At 45.8% G+C, this 24,071-nt stretch overlaps 1 protein-coding gene and 1 long non-coding RNA gene across 9 annotated transcripts in view; one reads left to right on the top strand and one right to left on the bottom strand.

The window, feature by feature from the left end:
* Window positions 1-957: 957 nt before the first annotated feature.
* LOC133076903 (uncharacterized) lies at window positions 958-20,089 on the bottom strand. Of its 2 annotated transcripts, none has more exons than XR_009697640.1 (4): window positions 19,333-20,089; window positions 17,875-17,947; window positions 3,419-3,578; window positions 958-2,712 (listed from the first exon to the last, which is right to left on the bottom strand). It is a non-coding gene; the product is annotated as an uncharacterized LOC133076903 (long non-coding RNA). The 2 variants fall into 2 exon arrangements; XR_009697639.1 differs by lacking the exon at window positions 19,333-20,089 and adding an exon at window positions 18,639-18,757.
* LRATD2 (LRAT domain containing 2) overlaps window positions 18,404-24,071 on the top strand; it is a 344,774-nt gene continuing 339,106 nt past the window's right edge. For 3 of the 7 annotated variants that reach the window (XR_009697637.1, XR_009697638.1, XR_009697636.1), the window contains exons 1-2: window positions 18,404-18,825; window positions 19,362-20,606. Coding sequence is in view for 4 of the 7 variants with exons in the window: in XM_061171574.1 (XP_061027557.1) it covers window positions 19,458-20,396 (939 nt within the window). In the remaining 3 variants the exon portion in view is untranslated. Of the gene's footprint in view, window positions 18,826-18,887; window positions 18,908-19,361 lie in introns of those variants that run through there. The other 4 variants (XM_061171575.1, XM_061171574.1, XM_061171572.1 and 1 more) reach the window with 4 other exon arrangements.

The following is a 24,071-nucleotide window of genomic DNA, read 5'->3' as shown; positions in this document are numbered from 1 at the left end:
TGTAGGTAATTAAGCCCTGTCTCCTTTTCTTCCAGGCAGTGTTGGGTAGAGCCAAAGGTTTGGAATCAAAGAGTACTTGGAGCCACATTGTGACTCTGCCACATTATCAACAGCTGTGACATCTTGGGCCAGTTGATTAACCCCTAACTGCCTGGGGTCTTAATTTCTTCACAGGTAAAATGGGCTATTACTTGTTAGGATTATTTAAAGATTAAATGAGATGAGACCAGCAAAACGCCTACTCACTGTCCGGCTTCATGCAGTACTAAACAAAGTCAGCTAGTTCTTTTAAAGTCTGCATCTCAGTTATGCAGCCACAGGTCAGTCCAGCAAGAAACGTCTGGTGTGTACAGTCATCTTATTTTCAAAAAAAAAAATATATAAGTTCCCTAAATTCAGTTCAAATCTCCCAGTACTCCTAGCTACTCCCACTTCAGCTAGGTGTCGAGACAAAGAGTCCAGCTTATTTCTTAACTGATTTACTGGAATTACTGACACTCATCACTCCCTCGTGGTTAACCTGGCCTTTCCTGGCTGGGGCTGGAGGAATTTCCCTCCTCTAGGGCGTTTCCATCCTCTTCACCTCCAAGGGTCTTCCATCAATCTGCTCCTCTCCATTGAACCATAAACAGCCTCCAACCGTATCATAAATACTCTCAGAATTAATCACATTCAGAAACAATCATTCACTCACAGGAACCAATTCAGAAACATCGGGAGTGTAAGACAGACATGGGAACATTGTTTTTGTGTGTTTTTCTTTTAACAGTTTATTGTTTTGAATAAGGAATCCATATCCATGATTAAAAGGTTCAAATATTATAAAAGGGAATGTAATGCAAAGTTACTCTCTTTCCCAACTCTGGACCTTAGATCCCTACTCAGAGGCAACCATGCTTATAAGCTTTTTGGGTAAACTTACAGAAATAGTCTATATGTGGAAAAATCACGGGAAAAAAACATGAATATATATATTACATATCTCATCCTTTGTTTTCCATAAAATGTAATATATTATACACACTGTCTGCACCAGGAATATGGAAAGTATGACTAATAAGAGACTTTAATAATCTGCAAAGTCCTACGTAGGGGAAGCCTGAGAGTCGGGGTGATATTACCTGCAACATAAAAGAATCTTACCCTGTCTCTTGTATCTCTGGCTGCACACAGATGCTCTCTTGATGGCTGTATCCATGTGTGGGTGTGCACATGTGCATGCATGTGTGTCTGGCCTTACTCTCCACACAACTGTGGCCACACACATCTTTGGGATCAACCTGTTTTCTATCCCACCAGCCTGGTCACTCATCAGTCTTAGACTGGACTTCTGGTCCCTGGGTTGAATTGCCCCTTGAAGCCCTTGTGATAGTGACTGGCTCTCTGTTAATTTTTCTCATTCCCAAGTCTGTGTGGCAACATCTCAATTTATTGGGGACTCCCACTTGACATTGCTCAAGCCTTAAAGCCCAGCATCCCGGGCTGCTCACCTTCTTCTCCTGCACTTCTGACACCCACTGACAAGCAGCCTGTGGGATCCTAGTCCATGCCTCCCCCAGTTTTACAAATGGGAAACATGGGGCCCAGGCCTAGGCTCAGGGAAGTCCCCAAAGGAACACGGAGGGCCTGGAATCATGACTCTAGCATCAGCTTGGACAAAGTGGGGTTGGACATCTAACAGTAGTAGGTTTGAATCCTGGCTTCATTACATGAGAGCTGTGTTTTCTTGGCTCTGGACCCTCAGTTTCAATATCTGTAAAGTGGGATAATAATAATTACATATAGATTAATTAGAATTATTTTTAAAATGGTAGAACACCAAATAGTAAATATTATAGGATAATGATAATTTTGCAAAATTTAAGTTACATTCCTGTATTTCTTAAAGAGGTTCACCCTCAGAGCTCCAGCTTTCTTTTTTATTTCTGTAAACATTTTTAGCACATATAGAAAACTTACACATAAGGGATATAAAGATTATCAAGACTCTGCCTTTGTCCTCTAGAGGTGTGGTGGAGACAGCCAGCCAGTTCCTAGAGCTCAGTAAGGGCTTCCTTCCCAGGAAGTGTGATGAGAAGCTCTGGAAACTAAGAGCACTTTACCTGCTGTTGACAAAATAAAGGGCAGAGGCAGGTCTAGGGTGGGTATGACTGCTGGACCAAGGCCAAGATGGGCTGAAATGCGAACACACGTTTTCTGGCTTATTTCCTCAATCAGGCTCAGGGATCACACAGTTACTCGCTTCCATCCCAGCTCCTCTCCAGGATTTTCCAAATACTATAGCCCCGTGCCACTTTCATTTCTGAGCTTCCAGATGTGCAGGGACAGAAGAGTCCCCCTCCTCTGCCCCCAGGCATGTCCTTCCACCTTTCACATTTGGGCCCCAGTGAGACCTCCAGATAAAGTCTCTTAAAATAAGCCTCTGAGGATAATTTGTCAAGCACACGATTCAGCAACAGGGCAGGGAATCTCTCCTGACTTCTGCAGATAGGGGCTTACATCACAGCATGAAATTTGTTTACCCTTATCTTAGCACACAAGAACAAATTATCCCGTCAGTTATAAATCCATCAGCCCTGCTTCTGTGGGTAGGTTTCTGCGTAAATCTCCAGCAAACTCTACTTAGCTGACTGTTCACTTTGGTTTGCTGCCTTTTCCTGGCTCCGTGCTCACAAAATTGTCAGTCTCACTAGAGGACATGCTGGCTTTTATCTGTAGACAGAAGAAAAGAAAGAGAGCAACCAGAGTCACTGCTGTCACAGAAACCACACCAACAAGGGCATGTGTCTTCTCTCCCAGCTGAACTGCAGTAGCTCCCTCCCCTCCTCTCCACCAAGCCCTGGTAAGAAAAGTCCTTAACAGACTGGGAAACCGAACTTACCAGCTTCCAGGTCCTCCTGTAGACTCACCCCGTTCAGGATGGTTAGTACCAATAGATGATCATGAGTGGGGTGAGGAACCTGTCCAAGGGGCTTAAGTAGCATCAGTAGTCCCAAAGCCAAATGACCAGGATCAGGAAGGGGAAGGGGAAACTTTTCATACAGCTGACTGCTAATTAAACATCAAACATTAAAGTAAATATCCTTGGCCTGGGTGCTCATGTCTCAAGGACAACAGTATGGCCTAAGAAAATGTTTTTTAAAAATCGTTAGCAATAACAATAGCTATGGCATCCTTACCTTACATAGTGCTAAGCTCCACTGAGCGCTCTCTCACTTGCCCTTAACCCTCCAGGAGCATTACCTTGCAGGGATCACCATAGCCCAGAAGAGGAGTGTACTGTTAAAACTAGGGAACTGAAGCACAGGGTTAAGTGATTTGCTCAAGGGCACACAGATGTAAGAGATAGAGCTTGATTAGGTGGTCTGACTTCAGAGCCTTTGTTCTAAATCAGTGCTTCCCAAGCCTTAACACTCACCAGAATCACCTGGTGATCTTGTTAAACAGCGGATCCTGGTTCAGCCAATCAGGGGCGGAGTCTGAGATCCTGCATTTCCAGCAAGCTCAGCTCCCGCGTGAGGCCCGTACTGCCTGGTGGTAACCACCCTTGGAGAAGCAAGCGTTGCCTTGATCCAGCCCTGCAGAGTGAGACATGAGTACCTCTGCTGATACACCGACTGCTTGTTACTGCCGCAGAGGAAGAACGGAAATTGGGGGTGAGCTGCTAGAAATTTTGTAACTATTTGGCAGTTATTTTATGTCTGCTAAATGTAATAATAACTTAAAAATTGGGCTTCTATGTCATTTTATTATATTCTTACTTCATTCTTCTAATAATTTATATCTATGTTATTTTACAAAGGTATCAGCTCACAAAAAGTTGGAAGTTATAAACAAAACAAACAAACAAAACAAACAGCCTGGCCCTTTTTTGCAGATAATTTGAAAATCACTTCTCTAAACTACTACACTGTCCTGGCTCCCTAACCAATGGGGTGTCTAGGACCAGGGTACGTGTGTGTGTCTGTGGGTGTGGGTGAGGGTATCTGTGTATATCTGTCTGTCCCCCCTCAATTCTCATTTCACGTATGGTTCCATTTCCTTATGGTTTTAGGGGCATTCCTGCCTATCTAGCCTCATATGCAGATGGAGACTACCATCCATAAAACTCCGCAAGTAATGTGGATTCTAGTTCGTCCCTTCCTAGTTTTGGAATCTCGGCCAAGTCATTCAACCTCTCTGAGGCTGATCTGTGAGGTAAAACCCACCCACTGTGTGGCAGGGATGCAATGATATAAAGCACACAGAGTGCTTAGCACAACACCTGGAACCATCCCTAGCAATCAATAAAGAGCAGATACAATTATTATTGGGGGGGAAAAACCCAACAGCAAGAAATAAATTCATATCAGACATTCATCGACTTAGCAGAATGTTTGAGAAAATGCCCTGATACTCTGCTAAGCATGGGGTAAGCAAGATGCTGTACTTCTCTCAACAAAATTAAATTAAAATTTCTTCTTCAACTTAAGCAGTTAGAGCCCCATTTCTCACAAAAGTCGACAACTACAGTGAAATTTTAATCCTAACCCTTAGGCAGAATAGTGCCCCAAGGCGCTGCAAGATGTCTGAGCATCAAGCAAAAATGTGATTATTTTCATTCTGCTCCAGAAACTTAGGCAGGTGAGTGAACTAACACAGTTTAAAAAGATTTTCAATAACAAGCCTTTAAGGCAGGTTTTATTTAACCTTCAGTTAAACAGGAATCCATTTAACTAGAGATGGTCAGGGTGGGAGGGTTCCTGGTTAATGGCTTTAGAGTCTGCCTGTAAGTCATTTACATAATGACTCAGGAGGCAAAAGCCCCTGGGGCTTGAGGATAAGGAAGGAAAAGGGCTGAGGACTGTATTGGTAAGAGTTGATCTAGTCCCTGACAATGGGACAGGAATTTGTAAATCACTAGGTGAGGGAAAATTGCCCTGGTGGGAAACAGAATCTTTGTGACCTTGCCAAAATGGCAAACTTCATGCCCAGGTTACTGTTGTGTTTAAGTGTCTGCAGGGATGTAGTGATTTGGTACAGCACACTGAAATCCAATTTATTTATCTTAGTTGGCACTTCCCCAAAGCTCTAATGACTCAGACCCTCCCACGGTAATACATTCGTCAAATTAGTCAGGGTCCCCAGGTTGTTTCTTTTTCCTTCTCCCTGGGCCATCCTTACATGGAAAGTTCAGGTTCCTTTTCCCAGTGGGGACATCTTCCATCAGTCTGTTTCTGCAATCAGTATGGGCATGCTAAATTCTAAGAAACCTGTTTGAAACCCTTGGACTAACTGCTATGGGTGAAGCATGCCCCACTTAAAGGAGGAGGAAGAGGAAAAGGAAACACTGAGTTAATGGCTGCATTGTGCCTCACCAAGAAGCTCTGTCCTATTGTTTGTGACATCGATGGGACACACAGTGGTCGGAGTGCAAAGGAGCCATGTCCAGCGGGGCTTCGATTCAGACCTGCCTGGGTCCACATCCATTTGGTGGGATGACTGGCCAGCTCTGTGATAGGAACAAGTCACTTCTGACATTTCACCTTCCCCAGCTCTAAAATGGGTATTAGGATAATAATAGTACCTGCCCTGTGAAGTTGTGAGGAATGTTAACCAGGTAATGATTACAAGTAGTTAGCACAGTACCAGGCACAGAATAAATCCTCCTGCCATCTCAGAGATAGGACCTCATCTTTTTGCTGGTTCGTAGTGAAGAGTAGCAGAATATGCTACCCCAAAATAGGCCACTTTGGTACAACGATTATTTTGAATTGAAGGCAATTGAGAAGAAGATACAAGAAAAGCTCTCCGCCTTCCCCCTAGTTACCTAAAAACAGAACGTAAATTTCCCTTGTTAAGGTGTCCCCTTCCCCACTTCTTTTTTTTTTTTGGCTTGTGGGATCTTAGTTCCCAGACTAGGGATTGAACCTGGGCCCTGGCAGTGAAAGCACCGAGTCCTAACCACTGGACCACTAAGGAATTCCCTCTCCTTCCCCACTTCTGTACCAGAAGGGGGATAACAACCTTATCATTGGAGACAAGATGGCACCCAGAAAGGGTCAACATGAACAAACCTTACTAACTAGCTTTTATCCCCCATTAGTTTCCCCACATATTTGCATTCTCACAATTTTCTGCCTCTAGAAGCTCAAAGTCCTTTTCCTTTGTCTTGTCACTTCTCTACAAAATTATCGTTCTTGGCTAAGATGCTATACAAGCCCAAGTTCTAATATCCCTTTATCTACTTATCACAAGAGTGCTCCCATGTGTACATGATACACACATTAATAAACTTCTATTTGTTTTTCTCTTGTTAATCTGTCTTTTGTCAGTCTAATTTGAGGGCCCCAGCCAATGAAACTAAGATACATAGAGCAAAAACTTTTTTTCCTCCCCTACAATAGGTATGTGCAGAGTGGATATAGCCCCTCCGATTTGCAAAAGCTAGGTCAACATAGCTTCTGTAGCTATATTGTTGGCTCAGTCTCTAACTAAATATCCCTTGTCTGACATTCCCAACTGCTTTTAAGACTCTTAAGGCAAAGGCCCTATTCTACGCACTCATTAATCCAAATACTTCAAAAATGTTTACTGATCATCTACTAAGTTGTTCAGGAGGTGCTAGTTGGGGTGATGGGTCTGTGAGCTCCCAGAGGGCAAAGATCAGGTTTCAGTCCCTTTGTTCAGCAAGTAGGAAGGGTGGGTGACATAACGTAGGTGTTCAGTAAGGATTCCTGGAACTCGACTGCCAGGCACAGCAGCTGACTGCCAGGTGCACTGGTGCACATTCAGCTCCAGCCACAGGGCCCAGGGCAGCGCTAGACTGAAGCTAAGTCCTCACCGTGTAAAGACAGAACTCCATCCCACTCTTTACTCCACTGCAGTCAGATAACTCATTCAATCAACTGGAAGTCAACCCCTCATGCAATGAACTTTAGCAAACTTTATTTGTTTCTCCTTACTAGGCATAACAGGCCCTTACTGCTTTCCTCTTCTTGTGTTTTGTGTTTTGTTTTTTCATTTCTCTTCCTTGACCCACTTTACTCCATCCAGCTTCCTCCTGGTTCCACTTAACACCTTAGCTTTGCAAACCTGAGCACATACCTGAAACTCAAAAATCACTTTTTGAAGAGCTGTTTCTCTTGACACATACAGAATGAGAAATATCAGGCTAATCCAAAGAAGCATTTATTTACTCAGTGCATATTTGTTAAGCATCTACTGTGTGTAGGATATGACATTGGACACTGAGGGTGTGACAGTGACATGTCAATGTCTGGACTCCTGAAGAGACAGGCAGGCAATGACGAGCAAAGAAGCAAATACCATCACTACTGTAATAGGCATTTGTAAGAAACAAGCAGGGGCTGAGGAAGAGTGAGGTGGGTAACAGGCTAGTTAACAAAGCTCGCTCTCTATAAAGACTTGACTTAATTGGAAGCAGAAAGAATGCAAGGAATTTAGCTTTGTGAAGAGTGAGATGAACATAAACCAAGGACTGGTGTGGCCGAGGCATACAGGGCGATTGGGAAACTGGCAGATAAGCCCAGAAGGATGGTGAAGAGTCAGACTTATGAACGCATGCAAAGGCGATGGCTTCATCACCCAACAGATGGGACCAAGAGGAGTGTGGAGTATGAAGACAGAGAAACTCAGCCATATGGGTTACTGTCTGGGCAAGGTGGGTAGCAGGAGGTTACCCCTACTCCATGGCACTGTCCTGTAAATGAATCTTGGCTCTGCAAATCACTAGTGGTGTTGTCATGGGCAAGATCCTTAAATTTACTATTCCTCTGCTTTCCCGCCTGTAAAATGAGGGTAATGATAATAATGCCTACCTCACAGGTAAGGATTAGAGGAGTGAATACATATAAAGCTCTTAGGGTGGTGCTGGATACAGTAAGCATTCAATAAATATTGGCTGCTACTATCTTGTTTCTTTGTTTAGTACCACCTTTATGAATTCTCTATCATCTGAGATGAGATCCTCAAGATCGAAAGTTCAGAAACCCAACTCTGCCAACCCACTGAAAAGGGAGAGACTCAGCCCACAGAGTCAGACACATAAAACCAGCCCCCTCAGCTTACTGAATGGCAAAAAGAACTGTAATTACTAGGTCAATATGTCATCTTTATAAGCAGGTCTATAGGGGCAGCAGAAAGCCTCTTAGAAGGTTGCTCGCTTGGCAGGGAGTAAAAGGGGGTAGAAGATGCTCGGTAATGCTAGGGGTGGAGTTCTGGCTCTGTGACAGCCAGCCTCGTCCACCTCCATCAGACTGGGAATTCCTTCTTCACAGACCTCACTCTCAATTTTGTGCAGGGGGCTATCTGCTTTAACAGAAGTTGCTTAAACACGTACCCCTGGAGCCTACTTTAGCCCATTTTCTTCCTCTGGAGATTTACTGTCCTCCGGAGAAAGGCATTCATCTTTAGGTACTGTCTCGGGCAGCTTGGGCTACCATAACTAAATACCACCAACTGGTGGCTTAAACAACAGAAATTTATTTTCCTACAGTTCTAGAGCCTAGGATTCCAAGATCAGGGTGCTGGTTATGTCAGGTTCTGGTAAGGCCTTCTTCCTGGCTTGTAGATGGCCACCTTCTCACTGTGTCCTCACAAGTCAGAGAAAGGAAGCTCTGGTATCTCTTCCTCTTCTTATAAGGGCACTAATCCCACCACGGAGGCTTCATCCTCATGACCTCATTCTAATCCCAATTATCTCCCAAAGGCCCTACCTCCAAATACCATCACATTTGGGGTTAGGGCTTTTACATATAAATTTGGGGGGACACAAGCAGTATATAACAGGTATATTAATCCTTTTGAGACTTGTTGATGCATTCTGCATATCTTTGCTCTTATCCTCATAGGAAAGACAAATTCATTTCACTCTTGCCCTCAAGGGTCCAAGAGGTAATATACTTGAAGACAGAGATGTAAGGTGTCATGGAAACAGCTAGAAGAGCCAAATGCAAGCCACACATGTAATTTAAATTTGTATAGTGGCCACATTAAAAAAAGTAAAAAGAAACAGGAGATATTAATTTTAATAATATATTTTGTTTAGCCCAATAGATTTAAGATGTTATAATTTCAACATGTAATCAGTATGGAAACATTAGTAAGATCTTTTACCTTTTTTGTACTCATTCTTGGAAATCGATGTGCATTTTACATTTATGACACATTTCAGTTCAGATGCTTAATAGCCACATGTGAGTACTGGCTACCATGTTGGACAGTACAGAGATACAATTTCATGGTGAACTTAGCTGTGTTACCTGGGCCCAACTTCTTAACCCCCCTGAAACTCAACTGCTTAGTACAGTACCTGGTGTACCCTAAGCATTTAGTACATTTTAGAATTCATTTTCTCATCTGTAAATTGACAATATTCCTGCACCATTAAAGCTGTTGTGAGGATGACTAGAGATGACCCATAAAAAGCCTTTTCACTTATTCATTTAACTACAATGTATTGAGCCTAGCACTGTTCTAGGAGGTCGGGAGAACCCAATAAACAAGACAAGGATCCCTGATTTCATAGCGTGTATCGTCTAACTGGGGGAGATAATAAACAAAAATAAATTAATAAAGTATATAGAATACTGAAAGGTGATAAGTGAGTTGAATAAGTGATAGAGAAATAGAGCAGGAAAGAGGATAAAGGGTATTGTGGATGACAAATGTCGCCTGCCATATCAGTAAACGAAGGGTGTTTCAGCCATCAAGCCATCAGCCACTGCAGTCACCCTGACTCTGCACCCTGAGGGGATTCGGGATGGAAAGAAAAGAAAAAAGATACTGGCCCTGGATAGTTAAGGTGCACATCAAAGGAATGGTTTCAATGAGCCCAGACTCTTGCATCTTCCCATACATAGAAAAATGCTAAATTCATTAATTTGAGATGTCTGGTTTTTCTTTAATTAACAGTAATCTTTTGATGTTCTGACTACATGGTTTTTGTTGCAAAAGCTCCTTTCTATCTTGGCTCTTCCTTTACCATTTTTGTAGCCATCCCTCAGAGCTAGCTGAGCGGCTGCCTCCCAGACTTAAGTTCTCAGCAAGCCTGAGGAATAAAACATAATTCTCAACTTTTAGGTTGTGCGTTTTTCTTTTTCAGTTGACAGTACGTATGGGAGGACATTTGAAATTTGAAATAGGGCTGTTGGGGAAAGCTCATCAAGAAGCTAACATCTGAGTCAAGACTAAAGAGCACACCATGAAGATACCTGGGGGAAAAGCGTTCCAGGCAGAAGGAACAGCAAATGTTGAGGACATGGGGGAGAAGCATGCCAACCACGGGGGAGGAAGAGCAAGGGGATAGTGCATCTGGAGGTGTGAGCGATGGGGCATCAGACGGGTAATGAAGGAGGCAGGCAGGGCTGTGGGGCTATTTTAGGGACTGATACCGAGCAGGACCCTGTGGGGCTCCTGGGCACAAAGCCTTTGTGTGTCCCCCATTTCTTTGATGACAGGAAACAGGCTTTATTCAGCCTCCATGACCCTCCCTGAGTTCCAATGGGCAGGTTCAAGTAGTTGTTAATTAGGGAAGGGAGGGGATGCAGAGACGGGAGGAACAAACAGTCAAGAGAAACCATAGTGCAGCCTTGGGACGAGGTCCTGGTTCCCCATCAAGGGATACACACAACAACGTCTTTGAGCTGTTTTGCAGATACTGAAACCCCCACCAGGTGGGAGAAGTTAACAGTTAATGGTTAAGGACAGTCTGCTGCCCACAAGCACAGAGACCCCAGACTGGTTGGAACCAGAAGGCTGATGATGCCGACTCCCGCTTACCTCACCACCAAACCATCAGGAGAATGTCCACCAGCTGATCACACCCTCTTTGAACCATTCCTATAAAACTCCTCACTACCCCCTCTGGGTTGGGACACACAGTTTCGAGGGTGTTAGTCTGCTGTGACCCCCTTTGCCTGGCAAAGCAATGAAGCTAATTCTTCTCTACTTCACCCAAAACTCTGTCTCCGAGATTTAATTTGGTGTCCGGGTAAGAGGCCGGATTTGGCTTCATGACTTTGGCTTTTCTCCAAGGGAGACAGGGAGCCATAGGAGAGTTTTGAGCAGACCTGGCTAGGCTCGCTGTCTCACAGGATTGCTGGGGGCTGCTGTGTTGTGAATAGACTATAGGGAGGTGAGTCCTTCATCAGGATCCCTTGGCCCCAGGCCTAGAAGTGGTTTGGGGAAAGCAGGCAGAAATTGACCAACCAGATTTAGTGAGCCCAATGCCCCAGTTACTGGGTGGGTGGTCCCCCTAATCTGTCCTGCAGAAAGCTGCGCTGAACAAACACTGTCTTCCTCTCTCTTGTCGGAGCTCTTCTTCCCTGGAAGCATGAAGAATGGCCAAGGAAAGAAAAGGACGTTGGGTTTGCTCTGCCGAAGCTTCTCTTGTTATTGACAGCCTTGTCTCTTCTCTGAATAGCTCATCCTCCCCTTCTTGCACAAGAAGTGCAAAATAAGATTCTTAGAATTTAGATTTTTTTTTTGAAATCCCTACATTTGGATTTGCAGATATGCCAATATTTGGATTTGTAGAGCTGTAATTTAAGCTAGTCTCTCCCCTGGAACCACCTGGTGAAATGCATCTTTCATGAGGCTTCTGCAGGAGCCCAGCTACAAGCTCAGACTCCCGGGCACAAATCAAACTCCGGTTCAACATCAACAATATAATGTCAGGGGCCTCCTAAAACAGCCAGCTTCCAGGAGGCACAAGCCTCGGTGTTTTCCAACTGGTGAGCCCTCTTCCAGGAAAGGGTTAAAAGCTTCCTCACAATTTAGGCACAGGATTAATGCATGGAGAGCTGAAAGTCTGGGGTGGGTGACAGCCCCAGACCACTTCTCAGGGCATCTCCTCCACATCCCTAACCACAGGGCAAACTAGCTCTTGCCCAGCCTGCTTGAGAGAGCCTGTTCTGGGGATCTGAAGGGAAAAGGAAATAAAATGCAGAAGCCAAGGAAATGGATGACACTCAGCAGCCTCTGTGCTCCCTTCCTTAATCTGAAGATGGAGGAATCATTCAGCCAAAGTGCAAAACTGTTTCTGCAGGTTTTAAAGCCCAAGACAGGCTGGGAGGGTGAAGAGAGAGGGAGCAGCTGCTGGCCAGTCCTCTCAAAGGAGAGACAGGCCCAGCCCTCACCTCCTGGAAAGAATCCAAGTAAAAAAGAAAAAAAAAGAAAAAAAAAAAAAGAATGAATGCCAAAAGCATGTAATATTTATTGTCTCTTTTACTGGATAACCCAGTTTGCATAGCTGCTGCTGTATGCATAACCTCGCCTGCAGATGGCGACCCTTTATGAGAGCGAGGTCTGGACTAGAACACCTGACTCCCCTTTCTCCCCTCCCCCTTCCCTGCTCCACCCCCAGCAATATCCCCAATCCGCTCAGGGGCAGAAAAAGCAATGACCAGGATAGGGAGCCACCAAGGTAGGGCAGCCAAGTGTCCCAGTTTGCCTAGGACATGGGACTTTCAGTGTGAAACCAGGATCGTCCTGGGCACACTGTGACAAATTGGTCACTCTACATCCAGAAGACAAAGCAGCCCCCTGGTCCTCAGACTGGCCAGTGTCTGGATGAACAACACACATGCTGGTACTCCTGAGGCAGCTTGACATGGCGTGAAAAGTATGGACTTGGAGCCAGCCAGATTTGGATTTGAATCCAGCTTCTCCCACTTATAATCCATAAGATTCATACTCCTGAGCCTTTGTATTCTTATCTGGGAAATGTAAAGAAACAGGACTGGTATGGAGACTTAGTAAGCTGATGCCTGTAACAAACGGTTATTCTTTGGCTCAGCATATTAAAATCATCATCTGGCTCTAACACGGCCCTAACCTAGGGTTTGGTAGGTGTAAATAACACGTGGCATCTACACAGTCTTTAGGATTTTCGAGGTGCTTCCACGTACACTGTCTCATATGACGATTCCCAAGTGAGGCAAATAGGATCATGAGCCCCACTTTAGAGTCTGGAAAAGGAGGCCCAGAGCAAGTAAGAGACGGCTCCAAGGTCATGAACCTGGCAAACAAGACGCCAACCCAGGTCATGTGTTTTCATTCTGCTACCACTCACTTTCTATGTCTCAACAGAACTCCAGCTGTGGGTAACAGGCACGGGGAAGTCTGGAAGTTTCCCAACATAAGGAAGTTGTGGAGGAACCTGTTTTCCAGCAAACTCACTCAGCTACCTGCCGTTGCCGTGAGCCTGGGGCCCGGCCTTGGGAACAGGCAGAGTTCCAGACTGCCTAGGCAGGTAATTCTGCCCTCCTGCTCCTGTTTTGTACATTCTTGGGTCGAGCCATTTAAACCGAGATCTCCACTATGCCTGCAGAGTCGGGGGCCAATGCCTTGTCAGGTAGAAACATCTATTCTCGATTATTCCCCTCTGCTCTGGACAGGAATATTGTGAGAGTAATTAACTGGCATTCAACACAACTTGTTTTTATTGAGTGCCTCCTCCAAGGAGGTGTGTGGAATGTGACACCTGGGTCACTGCTGGGGGAGGATGAAGCTACAGTATGGCTGAGAATTCAAATCTAACGTTTGAATTGAATCTAATGGCTGCTCTTGGGGAAGGTGCCTTGGTGGCTTTATCCTTTGTTCACGAGGCTCCATCTGCAGGGAAGGCCTTTCCTCCCTATGGCCTGGTCATTTATAGGACCTGCTTCCTCTCTCATCCCTTTACAGTCCATTTCCCATAGGGCAGCCAGAGTGACAACCCTAAACCCCCAAAGCTTTCCCATGGCTCTAACTGCACCCCCTTATCACATACCTTCTCACTGACTGTGCTCTAGTTGCAACCTTTTATCCCCCCTTTTTCCTAAATGCTCCAATTCCTTCTCACCTCAGGCCTTTGCTCTTGGTGTTCCCTGTGGAGGGAATGCCAAGGCCACCTCCTTCTCATCCTTCAAGTCTCAGCCCAAATTTCACTTCTTTAGGAGCCCATCTCTGACCATTTTATCCAAAGTAGGCCACCTCACCCCTGCCACCCTCTCTGTAGCCACAGTTATTCAACCCCATTACCCTAGTCTATTTCTTTATGGCCCTTATCGCTCTCAGAAAGGAATATACAGTTACTTAAACTTGTCAATTGTCTCCTCTTGTCAACACATAAAAGCCATTAAGAGAAAGGACTTTGTCTACTAAGTCTGTGGCTTTTTATCTCTGGAGCCCAGTAAAGCCAGACACTCAAATATTTGTTAAATATTGAAGAATGTATTTGTCTCTATTTAAAACAAAGTGGTTATGAGCACAGGCCTTGAAGTCAAGCAGACCTGTGAGATCTTACCAGCTGGAAGAAGTCACTTAGCCTCTCTAAACTTAATTGTCTTTTATAACAGAATTAGGAGCTCACTCAATGGTAGATGTCATTGTTAATTTTAGGGTTGTGTCACCCTAGTCCAAGCCCCTGATGGCAGGCACTTTAACATTCACCTTTGTATCTACATGTCTTGAAACTTCCCCTCAGCATCCTCTACTTTCCCTTCCTCTAGGACATGTCACACTGTCTTAAGGAGTCTCTATATTTCATGGGGACATGAATACCTACAAAACCTAACACAGTGCCTGTTGTACTTGTAGAATAAATGTGTGGTGTTTAAGACTAACAGGTACCTAGTAGGTCTTCAAGAAATATATTTTGAATCAAGTTCTCTTTACTATTATTTTTTTATTGGAGTGTAATTGTTTTACAATGTTGTGTTAGTTTCTGCTGTACAACGAAGTGAATCAGCTATATGTATACATATATCCCCTCCCTCTTGGACCTCCCTCGCATACCCCCCATCCCGCCCATCTAGGTCATCACAGAACACCGAACTGAGCTCCCTGTGCTATACTGCAGGTTCCCACTAGCTATCTATTTTACACATGGTAGTGTATTTATGTCAAACCTAATCTTGCAATTCATCCCACCCTCCCCTCCTCCCCCAACCCAGGAGTCCACACATCTGTTCTCTACATCTGCATCTCTATTCCTGCCCTGGAAATAGGTTCATCTGTACTATTTTTCTAGATTCCACATATATGTGTTAATATACAATATTTGTTTTTCTTTTTTTTTCCCCATCTTTATTGGAGTATAATTGCTTTACAATGTTGTGTTAGTTTCTGCTGTACAACAAAGTGAATCAGCTATACATATACATATATCCCCATATCCCCTCCCTCTTGAGCCTCCCTCCCACCCTCCCTATCCCATCCCTCTAGGTCTTCACAAAACATCCAACTGATCTCCCTGTGCTATGCAGCAGCTTCCCACTAGCCATCCATTTTACATTTGGTAGTGTATATATGTCAATGCTACTCTCTCACTTCATCTCAGCTTCCCTTTCCCCCGCTGTGTCCTCAAGTCCGTTCTCTACGTCTGTGTCTTTATTTCTGCCCTACCACTAGGTTCATCAGTACTGCTTTTTAAGATTCCATATGTATGTGTTAGCATACGGTATTTGTTTTTCTCTTTCTGACTTACTTCACTATGTATGACAGTCTCTAGGTCCATCCATGTCTCTACAAATGACCCAATTTCGTTCCTTTTTATGGCTGAGTAATATTCCATTGTATATATGTACCACCATGAGGTATCACCTCACACCGGTCAGAATGGCCATCATCAAAAAAAATCTACAAACAATAAATGCTGGAGAGGGTGTGGAGAGAAGGGAACCCTCTTGCACTGTTGGTGGGAATGTAAATTGATACAACCACTTTGGAGAACAGTATGGAGGCTCCTTAAAAAACTAAAAACAGAACTACCATATGACCCAGCAATCCCACTACTGGGCATATACCCTGAGAAACCCGTAATTTAAAAAGACACACGCACCCCACTGTTCATTGCAGCACTACTTACGATAGCCAGGTCATGGAAACAACCGAAATGTCCATTGACAGATGAATGGATAAAGAAGTTGTGAATCAAGCTCTCTTTAGAAGACATTTTAAATATATGAATTAAAGAATAATACCAGATGCTATGTGATCAAGTGCTGACTTACATATAATCAAGTGATACAATGTATAATGTAGAAATTTGATGGCAGAGGTGGCCAACACAGAGGCTCCCAGGGCCAGTCAAGGAACTAGTAGGTGAGGTGGGTAGGACAGGGACTGGGGCCAACTGGAGGCTACATCTCATCTCCAAGGCAACCACTGCTCAGCTCTAGCTTTTTGTTGCCATCCTGGAATGTGGGCCCAATGGTCTCATACATTAGCACTTTCAAGTGAATCTGAAAATCTGAATTTTTATGTGAGATTTCCCAAGTCTCCAAATTATTGACAGTTAATTTAAATTTATTAAACAAGCATTTGAGATGAGCAAAGCATGTTTGGGAGCCATTCTGTAACCTATGACCAAGAGCCCTGGGGGATCAGATGGAGGCTGGGCCCTAAACAGGCATTCATGGAAGAAGTTACACAGGAGACAGGCTATTGATATGTCCAAGAATTCCCCTAAAGCGTCCATCAAGCATTTATCGAGCACTTACTGAGTGCCAGGCATTGGGATATAAAAATGACTCAGAGCCTGTTCCCTCTGAGACTTTATAGTTGGTCAGTTCAAGAACTGTTGTTGAGCCACAACCGTGTACCTGAACAGAGCTCATCAAGGCAATAGGCTAGACACCTGGACAACAAGGTGTTTCCTTACTCATTAGATCTGTGCCTCAGAGTGCTGGCAGCAAACTGTCATACTACTGTGTCCTTCTATGGATTCTCCCATCACCAGGCAAACTACCCAGTACCACCTAAGGGCAAAGTGGCCTACCACAGCTGATGGTAGCAGAGGTTCCCCAGTCTAACAGACATGGGATGACTTGCCATTGCCTCTCTCAGTCTAAACCCCCTCCCTCCCTGTAAAATGGGCATCTACATGAGCTCACATGCTAGTGGCAAATACTAGTCAGGTAAAACAGCAGCTTCCAGAGCACGTGTTATCAAAAAGTCCAGGGAGGAGACTCATCTGGTCACACATGCCTGAGGCTGGTCAGAAAATACTTAATCTATACAGCAGACATACAGAAGTCTCTTTTTGATCTAACTTATACTGTGATCTTAGACTTGCTGAAGGACTAACTTCCATCACAGCCCTGCCAATATTGATTGTTGGGGCTCAAAAGTACGTAAGTAGATTAATTTTTTTTTTTTCCCCTCAAACTAAAAAGGATCACAGTGGTGTTAGTATATTCCTGTTTCCACTGGTCGGTATACACACTGAATAATAGTGTTACCTGGAAAAACTGAGTCAAAAGAAACAGTGATGGAAAACAGGGTAGAGGAGGTCTTGAGTTGCATTCTTAATTCCACCAAGAATTACTTTGGGTGGTCCAGTGTTCCAGTGAAAGTCGAAGCTTGTTTATTGTCATCCCTCCACCCCGACTCCAATCCATTATGTAAAAAATAAAAAAAGAAAAATAAGAAAAAGCACTTTGGTAGCTTCCATCTTAGGTACAAGAAACAAAACCAACATAGAGGGGAGAGGGAGGAACTGTCCTCTTGTAGTGGAGGTTAATAGGCAATACTAGTCTCCTGTCACTTCCTTCTGTAAGTCAGCAGGAAGGAAATATATCCACCGAGGGCCTCTGCTAATATGTTCTTAAAGCCAATTAGGCAATTCCTACATCCTCTACCCCCAAAATAAACAAGCAGAGCTGAATGCTTTCTTTCACTATCCCATGTATGAACTGGTAACTCTCAAAACAACACTGGAGATTATGAAATCAACTTTGTACTAACTTCGAGGGATATTATTAAGAGCCCGGGTCTTGGAACCAAGTCAGTAACTAAGTCTTCATTCTGTTTTATACTGTTTCCTTTCTGTGAAATTTTTTTTTCTTTTCCTATCTGAAAGTTTCACAGGGCTTATTCTGGTAATACCTCTAAACGGAAGCACTTCTCCAGCTGTCCTAGTACAAAATTCTCTTCTGTGACCTTTGGCAAGAAATCGGTTCTAGGAAAGAAAAGAAAGAAGCAAAAGTTTGTTTGCTTTCTAATGACTGTTCCTCCCTCTCCAGGTACTCTGGGGATGAAGAGGCGAAGGGGAAACGGAACAAACACCAAACTCTTAATCCCTCTCTCCTTTCTACACTGGCAGGTGGCGTTTGCTTTCCAACTCCATTTTAAAGCTCACAGCTCCGAAAGATACGACCTGAGCAAGCAGCGAGGACTCCACAACAAGGTCTCGCTCTAAGAAGGTAAGCAGGACTCCTACTGGTTAGGCGCGAAGACCGCCAGTCCAGTCGGCGCGTCGGTTATTTACCGGCGGGATTTAAACCCGCTCCGGAGCGGGGGCGTGGCCTGGGCGGAGCCCCGTGGCCCGCGTGGGCGGGGCGGAGGCGGTGATGCCTGAGGCTCAGCGCCGTGCAGGAAAGACCCGGGCTCCGGGAGCGAGCGCCTGTCTCTTTAAATGCCAGGGGCTGCTCTCCCGCCTTGGGAGCCCGGAGCCGGATCTACAATCCCGTCTCTCCCGCTCCGGCGCTTGTTGCTCGCCCGGCCCGAGCGGGAGCTGCCGCCGCGGGGCACCAAGGCTGCTTCCTTCTCCTCCTTCTAGAGAGCCCCACCTCCCCCAAGAACAGGTTGAAGGGGAGAAGCGGCCCCAGGCGGAGGGAAGGGGTGCTGTGTGAAGAGGCGCCGCTCCGCACCTTCAAGTCTTGAGGCGCTGCGTAGCCGCGGTGACAACACATGCGCTGCTCCCCCCTGCCCAGCCTCGCAGTCGCTGGCGCCCGGAGAGGAGAGACTGCGCAGCCCACACCTGCAAACTCGCCCTAGAAGTCTCAGGGTGCGGCGGGGGGCCCCTCCCAATTCCCCACGGCCTCCACCTCTAGGCGGGTGAGTTTGCGCAGGTAACCCGAGCTAGAGGGCGGGCGCGCGGGGAGAGGGGCGGGCAAGACGGGAGGAGAAAGCGCCGCAGGTGAGCCAGGTAGGGCGGCTCACCTGTCCGGGCCGCGCTGTGGGGTCCTAGCCGGTTTCCTCAGCGATGGATGGGGGGGCGTCTCTGGGGCTAACTTAGGACCCTGAGGTGAAAAGAGGGGGCTAGGAAAGGGGAATTAAAGTTTCTTTTCCCTTCTCCCTCCTGCTTGGGATTGGCAGGTAGGGCGCTGGCGGAAGCGGTAGGAGTCGCTGATGCAATGGGCTTTTGCCTGGGCGAGGTGAAGGGCTGGGGGCGGGGGAGAGCTGGAGTTGCCCGGCCTCCTGCGACCGTGACCCTGGAGGCGGAAAAGTGAGGAAAAGCTCGCCACATTTGAGACTCCCCGTAAAATGGCTCCAGGTGCCCTGCTCCCAACCTTTCTTCCTCCTATTAAGAACAAATCGCACGTTCCACGGAAGGGCTCCTACCTGGCTTCCTTGCCTTCCTCTCCCAACAGGTGGTCTGGGCCCCTGTCTGGGGACCTGTGCCAATGACCCTAGTGGTGGTTTCGCTTTCTCCTCTCACGGCGGTGTGAACGTGTGTCCGCAGCGTGATGGGCAACCAGGTGGAGAAACTGACCCACCTAAGTTATAAGGAAGTTCCCACTGCCGACCCGACGGGCGTGGACCGGGATGACGGGCCCCGCATCGGGGTCTCCTACATCTTCTCCAATGACGACGAGGACGTGGAGCCGCAGCCGCCGCCCCAGGGACCGGATGGCGGTGGCGGCGGTTTGCCCGACGGCGGGGAGGGGCTGCCGCTGCCCTCGCCGCAGCCCTATGACCCGCGGCTGCACGAGGTGGAGTGCTCTGTGTTCTACCGTGACGAGTGCATCTACCAGAAAAGCTTCGCGCCGGGCTCCGCGGCCCTGAGCACCTACACGCCCGAGAACCTGCTCAACAAGTGCAGGCCTGGCGACCTGGTGGAGTTCGTGTCGCAGGCGCAGTACCCACACTGGGCTGTCTACGTGGGCAACTTCCAGGTGGTGCATTTGCACCGGCTGGAGGTGAGCAACAGCTTCCTGACGGACGCGAGCCAGGGCCGGCGCGGCCGCGTGGTAAACGATCTATACCGCTACAAGCCGCTGAGCCCCAGCGCCGTGGTGCGCAACGCGCTGGCGCACGTGGGCGCCAAGGAGCGCGAGCTGAGCTGGCGCAACTCGGAGAGCTTCGCCGCCTGGTGCCGCTACGGCAAGCGCGAATTCAAGATCGGCGGCGAGCTGCGCATCGGTAAGCAGCCCTACCGGCTGCAGATCCAGCTCTCTGCGCAGCGTAGCCACACGCTCGAGTTCCAGAGCCTGGAGGACCTGATCATGGAGAAGCGGCGCAACGACCAGATCGGGCGCGCCGCGGTGCTGCAGGAGCTCGCCATGCACCTGCACCCCGCCGAGCCGGACGTAGGCGACAGCGACGCCGCGCGGACTACGCCGCCTCCCGGGCGCCCCCCCGCGCCCGCCCGGGAGGAGGGGGACCGAGAGGCGGTGGTTCACTGACCGGCGAGTTGAGAGCGGAGCTATGTGAGGGAGCTGTTGTAGCAGCCGCTGCCCCTTCCCTCCTCTCACTCCCTCCTCTCACTCCTTCCTCCACCACCTTCTGGGCCCCTTCTGGGCTCCTGGGCCGTTTGGAAAACGGAGAGTTGGCGAAAAGCGCAGCCAGCTGTGGCTTGAGTTTGTTATCTTGGACGGAGGAGGAAGGGGGAGCAGGTAGGAGCACTTTGGCCGGCGGCGCTTCTCGGCTTCTTGCCCGCCGGCTCAATCTGTCTTCCTTTCCCGGGGTGAGGCACACTGTGGACTTGCCAGACACTTAATCCCTGCTGGACTGGGGTCCAAATATCGACGGCTTTTATGCACTTAGGGGTGGAGAAAAGTTCGGAGTACCAATGCCTGCTGTTGCCTTCCGCCCGCTTCCCTTCCTACCATGGGCTTGGAGGATGCCCTGTAGTAAAGCCAGAGCAGGTTTGTGGTGGTGCTACCTCCAAAGAGCAGTATGAGGGATCCGGGAAGCTGGGGTGATTTATCTTGTGGTTTTCCTGGGGTGCAAGGCTGGTAAAACCAGGACCAGGTCTGGGAGCCGCAGACTGAAATCAAGCAGCCCCCTGTGAAGTGTAACAAATAGTTGAGTAAACTTGGGCTACAAAACAAAGATTTTGCTACTTTCCCTCTCCCCATCCCCAAGCGATTTGTCTTCTGGAGCTGGCTTCCAGCTGAGTCTCCTGGGCCTTCGCCACTTCCCAGGTTACATGTAAATCATTGTCAGGGCCAGCTAAAGGAAGGATTCAATTTTGGTTCTGTTTTGCTGCCTTTGTTTCTCGCTTGCTATTGTAGGCACTTTCAGCTGCGGTATTTGTTATCAAAGGAGGGAATAGCCCTTTGTGTCTCTGATCTAATTAAGCCTGCTTGGCCATGTTCATCCCCAGGTCACACGGGAGGTTGGCTGCTGCCACCCCATAAGGTATCCACTACAGAAACAGCCAAACAGGGTTGCCCTGGCAGGAATCAGTTTCCTGTCCATTCCCCCACCTGACTCTCTTCCTGAATAGTGAAGGTAACTTTTTTTTTTTTTTTTAATTTAAGGCTTTGGTGTGGTGGTCCTGTGAATTTTTTTTTTCCTTCACTGCCTCATCCCCCTCACTCAGTTTTGTTTTGCTGGTGGTAAAATCTTAGGCTTGAGGCATATTTCAGTGATAGTTGTTTATTTTGCTAGCCACACTCGATGCAATTTAATTCAAGATGTAAAGTATTGTTATATTGCTGCAGTCTTCTTGTCGCTTGGAGAGCAGCCCTTCAGAATGCTTTCTCAATGAAGAGGGGTGACAGCAATCATAAATAAATGCAACCTGGTGTAGTCAGCACCAGATCTGGTGACAGTCCAAAAGCATGGATTGGTGATTGTGGGATCTGTCGGAAGCAGTATGGCTGATACTATTTGAATCTGCTGCTGTGTTTGCTTTACTCTGAGGCTTTAAAAAATGTGTACAATCTGTCCTTTGTTTTCATGTGAGCTCTTTAATGATGTGTGCCCTTGATTTCAGAATCCTTCTCTGCTGCACATTGGCATTGCTAATGCTGTCTCAAAAGTTGAGTAAAGTTTCTTTTTTTTCTTTTGGGAATCATTATAGGTTACACTGAACAAGTCATTTTGTGACCCAATTCTTACAGCTGGAGTAGACTCCTACTTGAGTGTTCTACAGTGGTGGCCATCTCAGGCCTCCTGCCTGGAGATCTTTACATCAAGGCAACAAAACTTGAAGGATTTCCTTGTACACGTACTTTTTTTAAACTTGGGAATTTGAGGCCATAATTTTTAAAAGCCTAGACCTTTATAGCACCTCAACATGAAATTATTTCATTACAAGGGCATTAGCTATGTTCCCTGTTTTCACAGGAATCCCCAAACAGGTCCTGTCACTGTTAAAGATGAACCACACTTAGCCCTGGTCCAGGAATTTGGAGAAGTGTCAGTCTCCTGTTGGAAATGTTGATCTAGTTTTCTTGTTTAATAATCTCGCAGCTTTGTGTTTGTATTCTTTTGCTCGTGGAAAAGCGGAGCAAGGTAAACGTGGGTAAAGACATTTAGGAGAGCCTTCTAGATTTGGATTGTCTTTTATGTTTAACACAAACAAGGGAAAGTTGAATGTAATGACATTGTGCAGACAGCAAGAGAGAAGAACAGAGCAGCACTGTCTAGCAGCTCTGGGCTAGCCAGCCAGCTCTTTTCCACTGCCCGGTCTCTGTCTCCCTCCTTCACCCCTCAATGGAAAGTGAATGTCATTGGTCACACCGAGGGACAGCAGTGACTCTGTTACAAACAGCTTTGTGAGAAATCTCAACCTGAAGGAAGAACTATAAAATCCATATCAATAGTAGCATTCTCCCTCTAGAGAAGAGGTTTTTGATAACAGGGCTTGAAAATGATCTAGAAGAGGAAAGATCTACTCCAGATGCTGCTTTATCACATGTTTTTACAGGGTATCAGAGATGTGAAGTACGTAATGCTTTGGAACAGTGATTCTGTTGGAAGTTTTGTTAGGGTCATCATGCTTAAAGTAAAGCACCGACCAGCCGCTGAAGGTTGCAAGGAAAGGGGACTGAATCAATTGTTGGCATCTTTCTTGAAGATGGCAGTGTTGTGGATAAGAGTTTTTAATGTCCAGGCAATGGCTACATCTGGCACTTTAAAATATATATATATATTTAATAATTTTTGTTTCTCCTTAGGACTAAGACTCTAGAACTGTTTTGTACTGTGAATTACGGACGCTCTTTGAAGGCAAGGAATATTGATTCTAATGTTCTTTAGAAGCTCTGGCAGGGATAAGCAGGACACCCAACTGGAACGGATGCTAAATGTAATCAGACAAATTATATTTTCTTACTTGAGCAAATATTTTATTGAGACTGCTTATGTATGGCAAAGGAGCCTACAACTTCAGCTACACAACTTTTTATATTGAAAGAACTCATACTTTTTGTAGTTTTACTCCACGTTTAATTTAAAATGACTTTATAGCACTAACAAGCCTAGCAGAAGACTTTACTCCAGACCTTTAAGGAAATTTTTAGTTTTTATGAAAAATGACACTTCAGTAGTTAAATTTCTCATGTCTTTGCTGCTTCTGGCCCTAATAGCACCAGTTGACAACACCATAACCACATGGAAACATATTTTTGGAAGCAAAACTTTAATTTTCTACAACATATGCTATGGAGAGTGAAGAAAATTTAAGGATTACTTGTTTTCTATTTTTTTTCTCTTAACAAAATGGAATCCACTGTGTTGAAGACTTGATATTCTGTGATTGTCTAACCGTTGTTTTTTTGTAAATTAAAATAAAATCTAGTGTGATCATCATCATTGAAAGGATTTGTTTGGAAAGTTACATTTTATTTGTGAATTTTTTTTTTTTTTTTTTAATCAGGGTAACTATAAACTTGACTGGTTTATTCAGCTTTTCATTATGTTTTGTTCTTAACGATACTTGTGACCCATGGAGAATTACATTGACTAACTTGATAAATTTCATATGTATTTTATTTCCTAGTGAATTGTGTAAACTTTACTTTTGTTGAAGATTGTATGTTAAATCAATGTTATGTTCTCACACCACTTCTTGAGAAGGAGGTTCCGATTTGAAATTGTATCATCTCCTTCAAAATGAAGGGCAAGTG

The sequence above is a fragment of the Eubalaena glacialis genome, chromosome 17 (genome assembly GCF_028564815.1).
Source record: "Eubalaena glacialis isolate mEubGla1 chromosome 17, mEubGla1.1.hap2.+ XY, whole genome shotgun sequence".
Lineage (NCBI taxonomy): Eukaryota > Metazoa > Chordata > Mammalia > Artiodactyla > Balaenidae > Eubalaena > Eubalaena glacialis.
Note: the sequence above shows the minus strand (reverse complement) of the source record. Positions and strands in the feature narration are given on the sequence as shown.